Source organism: Babylonia areolata, chromosome 11 (genome assembly GCF_041734735.1).
Source record: "Babylonia areolata isolate BAREFJ2019XMU chromosome 11, ASM4173473v1, whole genome shotgun sequence".
NCBI classification, from domain to species: Eukaryota; Metazoa; Mollusca; class Gastropoda; order Neogastropoda; family Buccinidae; genus Babylonia; species Babylonia areolata.
In genome coordinates, this window is record NC_134886.1 from 42,422,249 (window position 1) to 42,429,313 (window position 7,065).

At 42.2% G+C, this 7,065-nt stretch overlaps 1 protein-coding gene across 1 annotated transcript in view; it reads right to left on the minus strand.

Annotated features, from left to right (window-relative positions):
• Positions 1-4,450, minus strand: part of LOC143287257 (2-phosphoxylose phosphatase 1-like) — a 9,974-nt gene extending 5,524 nt beyond the window's left edge. Inside the window, exon 1 of the mRNA XM_076595203.1 lies at positions 4,375-4,450. Coding sequence (XP_076451318.1) covers positions 4,375-4,450 — 76 coding nt within the window. The remainder of the gene's footprint in view (positions 1-4,374) is intronic.
• Positions 4,451-7,065: the final 2,615 nt, after the last annotated feature.

A 7,065-nucleotide genomic window follows, 5' to 3' on the forward strand; every position in this document is an offset into this window, starting at 1 on the left:
AGCCCCCATGGTGGAATACTGACACACACAGAGCCTGGATAGAAAAAACATGCGGCTGTCAAACTTTGGCAAAAAGAAAGAACAAAACCATCTCCGGACAAAGATACTGAAACAAAAATGAAAGAAAAAACTAAACAGTTTGAAATCATTGCTCAAGAGGCTAAAAATGACAAGTGGAAACAGTTTTGCGAGGCACTCAGTTATGACTCAACATTGACAGAGTTTGGGCAATTTTATCTCGCATGGAAGGGAAAACGTGCACAACAACAACCCCAGACATGGTAGACTGACGGAACCAAGCTTAAGACAAACGAAGAAAAAGGATCCGCCCTGCTCAAACGTTTCATACAACAGAGCGATCAAAGAAACTTTGATGAGAAAAAGAAATATGTTGAGGAGTTAAACCAAACCCTTATGCAGACTGGACCTGATGATGACTTGACAATAGATGATCTAAACCAAGCAATAGCTAAATGCAAGAAAGAACCGTCTCCTGGCCCAGACAAAGTTCGCTCGCTACTCGGACATCAAGGAACTATCGGAAGAAGACAGAAGCAAACTTTTCAATCTATATCAAAACAGTTTACACATTGGACATGTGCCGGAGGACTGGACACACAGCTTCTTAAAACCCATACCAAAACCAGGAAAGGACCATCGTCAGGTAAGCGGCTACCGGATCCTAACCGTGCAAAACATTGCTGGAAAGCTCATGGAACGCATGATAGCCAGGAACCTTGCAAGGGATCTTGAACACAGGCACATTCTCCCTTCAAATCAAGGTGGTTACAGAACAGGCAAGTCCACATGGGAAAATGCAGCTGCTTTTGCATATGAGGTGTATGAAGGATTTCAAAGAAAAGAAGAAACACTAGCAGTAGCAATCGATCTTGAAGATGCCTACAATAAGGTCCAGTTTGCGCACCTCATGGAGCTGCTACTAAGGTATGGAGTAAGTTTGACACTGACAAGATGGATAGCAGCAGCGCTTCAGGAAAGAACCGTCGTCCTACGCCTCAGAGATTGGATGTCTGCACCTTCTAAACTATCCATGGGGCTGCCACAAAGGTCTCCGCTCTCTCCTGTCCTCTACAATGTCTACACGAAGGGCCTTGCAGACTTAAACAACAGTGGAATAGCTCGGGTGCTTACTCTTGCGGATGATGGCCTGGTCTTCAAAACTTCGAAAGATGCTCAGGAAAGTTTTAAAGCCGTCCAGAAACAACTAAACAATATTGCTCAATGGTGCAAAGACACAGGATCTTCCATCAATCCAGCGAAAGCCCAAACGTTGCTGTGCACCCTCAACAACAGAACCGCGAGCAAATCACCACCACCTGTGTCATTCGACGGGATTAAGATCGAGAAAACTGAATGCCTACGCTACCTTGGAATACACTTCGACAGGATGCTGACCTTCAGAAAATATACGGAAAATACTGTTCTCAAATGCAAAAAGGGCCTTTCAGTCTTAAAAGCAATGGCAACCAAAGGTATTGAACAAAGCCACCTCTTCCTGCTATACCAATCACTCGTCCTCAGTGTGATTGACAACGGACTTGGGCTAACAGCACCATCTCAAAGCAACCTCCTAAAATTAGAGTTCAAAATGAAGCTATGAGGCTGATCCTTGGAACAACAAAAGACACGCCCACAGAAACCATGCGATACCTGCTTGACCTTCCTTCAGTGCAGGCCAGAAACAAGTTAGAGCAGGTCAAGACCTACTTCAAAGCATTAGAAAACCCTCAAAACCCACTGCATGACGCAGTCAAAGAACCAAAAGGCAGCCGGCTAGGACGAGGAAGATCATGGATGGGGCAAGCAGAAGACACAATCCAGCTAGTATGCCGACTTCAAGACCTGAAAGAAACAAAAGAATGGGAGAAAAACCCCGAAAACCTCAACCATCTATTCAACACAGTCATTTCACCCACTCTAGGAAGACATTGTCGGGAATGGCCAGAGGGCAAAACTGATGCGGAAGTGAAGCTACTCATAGATGAAAACAGTAAAGAAGAGGACATCATCATATATACAGATGGCTCAGTCACCAAAGACCAATCCGGTTGGGGATTCACTGCGAAACAAAATGGAAAAACAATTAGGGAAGAGAATGCTGCCTACAAAGTCACAACCTCCAGCCTAACGATGGAAGTTGAAGCTGTGACACATGCCCTCCAGTGGCTATCGTCCATCCATACGCCCGGAAACCAACATGCCATGATTCTAACCGACTCAATGAACCTCATCCAGAAAATTGAAAACGGAATGGGAAGCCCAGAGTGGCATAAGGCAATGCGCAACTTTCAGATTAAAAAACTTACATGGTCGTGCTGCCCGGGACATGCAGGTGTTAAGGGAAATGAGCGAGCTGACAGACTTGCTGGTAACGCAACACCAACGAGCGGCCTACATCTAGGAAAATCGGAAATCCTCAGAAAAGTCAAAGAATATCAAAAAGAACAGGTACAAGGCCATCACACCATCGATCGCCTCAAAGAAATAAAAGCAGAAATAAAAGCCGTAAGTCTAGCATGAAAGGTAGAGCACGATGCTTTGCAAATCAAACAAATATCGGCATCATTTCCAAATTAACATTGCGCAAATTTCTTCAGAACAGAACAGAGTCTCTGTGGGCTTTTCCAAATACAATAGACTGAGCAACACACTAGACGCCACGTTCTTGGCATCAGAGATCTTTTCCCATCCCTCTTGCGGCCAGTCAGTGGAAGCCTCTGTGCGTGTGTGTATGTGTGTGTATGTGTGGGTCTGTGTTTTTGAGTGCGTTTGTGCATGTGCGAGGGTGTAAGTGCACACAAGTGTCAGGAGAGTTCTGTGCACGTGCGTGTGTGTGTGTGTGTGTGTGTGTGTGTGTGAGGGGGAGGTGGGGGTGCAGGGGGAGGGGGGTAGAGGATGAGGTATGTGAGTATATGCATGCCCACACTGTGAGAGCAACAGGATATTGGAACGTGCGGGTGTGTATATATATATATATTTTTGTATATATGTGTGTGAGGTTGGGGGTGGGGGATATGGGCGTATGTGTGTGTGCTTGTACAAGTAAGTGTTCATCTCTGTGTGTGTGTGTGTGTGTGTGTGTGTGTTGTGGAAGCTGTGATACGTAGCCTAGAAATGAGTGTGTGGACGATGGGGGTAGAGGAGGTGCAGGGTAATGTGTGTGTATGTGTGTGTGTGTGTTGGGGCTCATGTACGTTTATGTGTATTTGACTGTGCTTTCATATCTGTGAAACTGCATGTTTGGTGCATATCTGTTATGCATGTGTGGGTGTATGTGTGAATGTGTGTCTTCATGTCTTACATTTATTTGCTTACTTATCATCATTGTTGTCTTATTTATTTATTTACTACTACTACTACTACTACCTTTTTATATTATAATTATTAATTATTTATGTATCTATTCATTTATGTACGCTAATCTATTACTTATTCACCTTTTTTTTCTTTCTCTCAAGGCCTGACTAAGCGCGTTGGATTATGCTGCTTGTCAGGCATCTGCTTGGCAGATGTGGTGTAGCGTGTATGGATTTGTCCGAACGCAGTGACGTCCTCCTTGAACTACTGAAACTGAAACCGAAACTCTTCCAGTATTTCATTAGCCACTGAAAAGATTTTGAATGATTATTCATTGCTTAGAATGTTTTCAGAAATTTTACACTCCAGTCCAGTTGGTATCCTCCTTTGATGTATTATATTTAATACTGTTATTTACATTTACATTGTTGTAGGTTAATACTTGTTGATATGCATATACATATTCTCCTTCCCATGACAACTCATTCAATACACACCACAACCTCTTTAGACTTTTTCTTATAATATACTTTTCCTCTGATACATAACATGAACTTTTTTGTCCTTGGATGGAAGAAGTTTTCAATATTATTTACTACCAAAGCAGAAGATCATATACGCTCGTTAAAGATCCCGTAAATCATGCCGACGTTCGGTGGGTTATGGAAACTAGAACATACACAGCATGCACCCTCCGCACATACCCACACCCCCCCGTCCACACACACACCCACATATATATATATATAGATACATAGATACATAGATATATATATGTATGTGTATACACACAGATATATATAAACATATAGATACATATATATGTGTGTACATACATATACATATATATATGTGTGTGTGTGTGTTTGTGTACATATAATAATATATATATATATGTGTGTACATATGCACATATCTATACACATATATTGTGCCTAATATGACTAAACAATGAAACTTTATTAAACTATACAACACACACACACACACACTCACACACACACACACACACACACACACACACACACACACACACACACAGAGTCAGCCCCTCACCCAGGACACAGACCACAGTGGAGGTCAGGACAGCCGCCACTAGCAGAGACCGCTTTCTCCATTCCAGCACCCTCATTGGTCCACTTGTCTCACGTGACCCTCCTCCACTCCAAACAAGGAGCAGACAACTGTCAGCTAGATCTAGGGAAATCTGGAACCAGCCAGTGTGGTTACAAGTAAACAAACACACGCACGCGCGCGGCACGTATGCACACACACACATAAACATGCGCGCGCGCACGCACACATACACACAAATACTCACACACACACACACACACACACACACACGCACACACACACTCATGCGCACACACACGCGCGCGCGCACGCACACATACACATATACACAAAAATTCTCACACACACACACACACGCACGCACACACTCATGTGCACACACGCGCGCGCACGCACGCACACATACACACGCACAAATATTTTTTCTCTCTCTGTCTCTCACTTTCTCTCTCACACACTCATGCGCACACACGCGCGCGTGCATGCACATACACACGAGAATTTCGCATTGTCGGAAAGAAAGTGTAAGTGAAAAAGAGGGGAAAAAACCCCCAAATCAACTAGTTTTCCAGTTTCAATGTGGTGTCAACGCGCACCATGCGGATTTATCTATACAGGCTACGTATCTGCGTTAAAAAAAGGGGGGGGGGAGGAGGGGAACGGGTGGGTCGTGGGAGTGGGGGGGGGGGGGGGAGGAAGAGAGAGACAGAGAAAGAGAGAGACAGAGAGAGAGTGCTGATACCTGACCTTCATACGAATCCAACACGGTCTTGAGAGCATTCCTCTCAGGTTTATGTTTGTTTGTTTGCTTGTTTTTCTTTGTGTAGCCAAGTGCTCAGGTGGCTTCATTGACTGTTCACGCACAAGCTGAATAGCAGACGCTTGTTTTCGCAACTAACCACCCGTCTCTAGCGGCTCGCGCATAATGTGTGACGCCATTCCCGGTTTGATTGCAAAGCTCCTTTTAAACAACTGCTCCTAAACATCTATTAAATCAAGTCTCTGTATCGTTCACTGCAATATTATATTTGTTGTGCTTACAGGCACACTTTGATCAGTTAGAAGCATGCATGATTTCAGTTTAATCCTTCTTCAGTCTGAAGAGTTCAACTGACGCTAAGCTTACGTCATTTTGTCCTTTTCGTCACACAATCATTCCATAACGAGTGTTGCTCGACGCCATTGGGTGTTTCTGACAACCCGTATTTAATTAAATATCTCTTTTGTCAGATTAGTAAATTGCAAGTATTATATACTGGCAGAATCGTCGCAATTCCATCTTTAAATCTATACCATTTGTGTTTGCCTACGTTAAACTGTTTTAATGCAGTTTGTAATTTTCAGCAACAAGCTCGCTAAAACTGACCCTTTTCAGGTGACTTGAATTAAGATTATAAATTCATCGTAATTAATCAACACTTCATTTTATACTCATTAGAAAGTAAGTGTTGAGCTCTTTCTTTTGCGACCTATCCGACATAGATCGGTTCAGGAATCATTTAGAAATCTATCACTGAACACCTTGTAACAAACACAGTTCTAATCAGATTTAGCCTGACTGGGGAGCTTTTGTTTCACGGGCCATGCTAGCGTCATTGCAGTTCGCTTAACTTGCATAAATAGACGGAGTGGGTGATCACTGGTCACTTTCCACCTGGCCAGTCACTGGCTAGAGCCTGCTCTCTCTCTTGCTGTGTCGCACAGTGTGGGTTGTGTGTTTTCCCCCAAAGTTTCAGTTTCAGTTTCAGTAGCTCAGGGAGGCGTCACTGCGTTCAGACATATCCATATACGCTACACCACAGCCAAGCAGATGCCTGACCAGCAGCGTAACCCAACGCGCTTAGTCAGGCCTTGAGGAAAAAAGAAAAAGAAAAAAAAGGTGAATAAATAATAGATAAGCTTACACAAATAAATAAATAAATAATAACTATAATGTTAAAAAAAGAAAAAAAAGGTAGTAGTAGTAATAATAATAATAATAATAATAATAATAATAATAAATTAATAACAATAATAAATAAATAAATAAGATAACAATGATGATAAATAAGCAAATAGATGTAAAACATGAAGACACACATTTACATATACATCCCCCAACGGCTAGCGTCATCGCCATATCGCTTGCACTGTTTCTCTTTATCTTCTCATTCTCTCCTTATCTTCTCATCTTCTTTGTTCTTCTTCTTCTTTACTTACTTAACTTTTGTAAATAAAACAATAGAAAAACCCTTTTGTGACTGGCCTGCTTTCTGTCCCTGGGTAAGTGCGTGGATATTTTTTTATCCTTTAATTCAGTAAATCATCAATTCTTTTGTACCGTCCCCATTCATAATAATAAACGACTCGGGGCCACGGCTACAAAAGCTGGCGTCGCCGACAGGATCTACATCCTTAACAAAATAGATCCAAAATTATTCCTTTTAATGTTTCAATTCTTTTATCCAGATTAAATTCATTCCTAAATCGCAGCCCTTTACCACCAAGTGTACTTTGTTACAACTTGGCGCTTGTAAGCAAGGATGTTTTAATCCTTTAAATCTCTTATGAAAATTAAAGCCCCGTATCACGTACTCTATCACATTTGCAAGACATCAAAATGGGAGAGAGACAAAAACCTACAACAACAAAAAACAACAACAACAAAGAAAAACACAACAACGAAAAAAA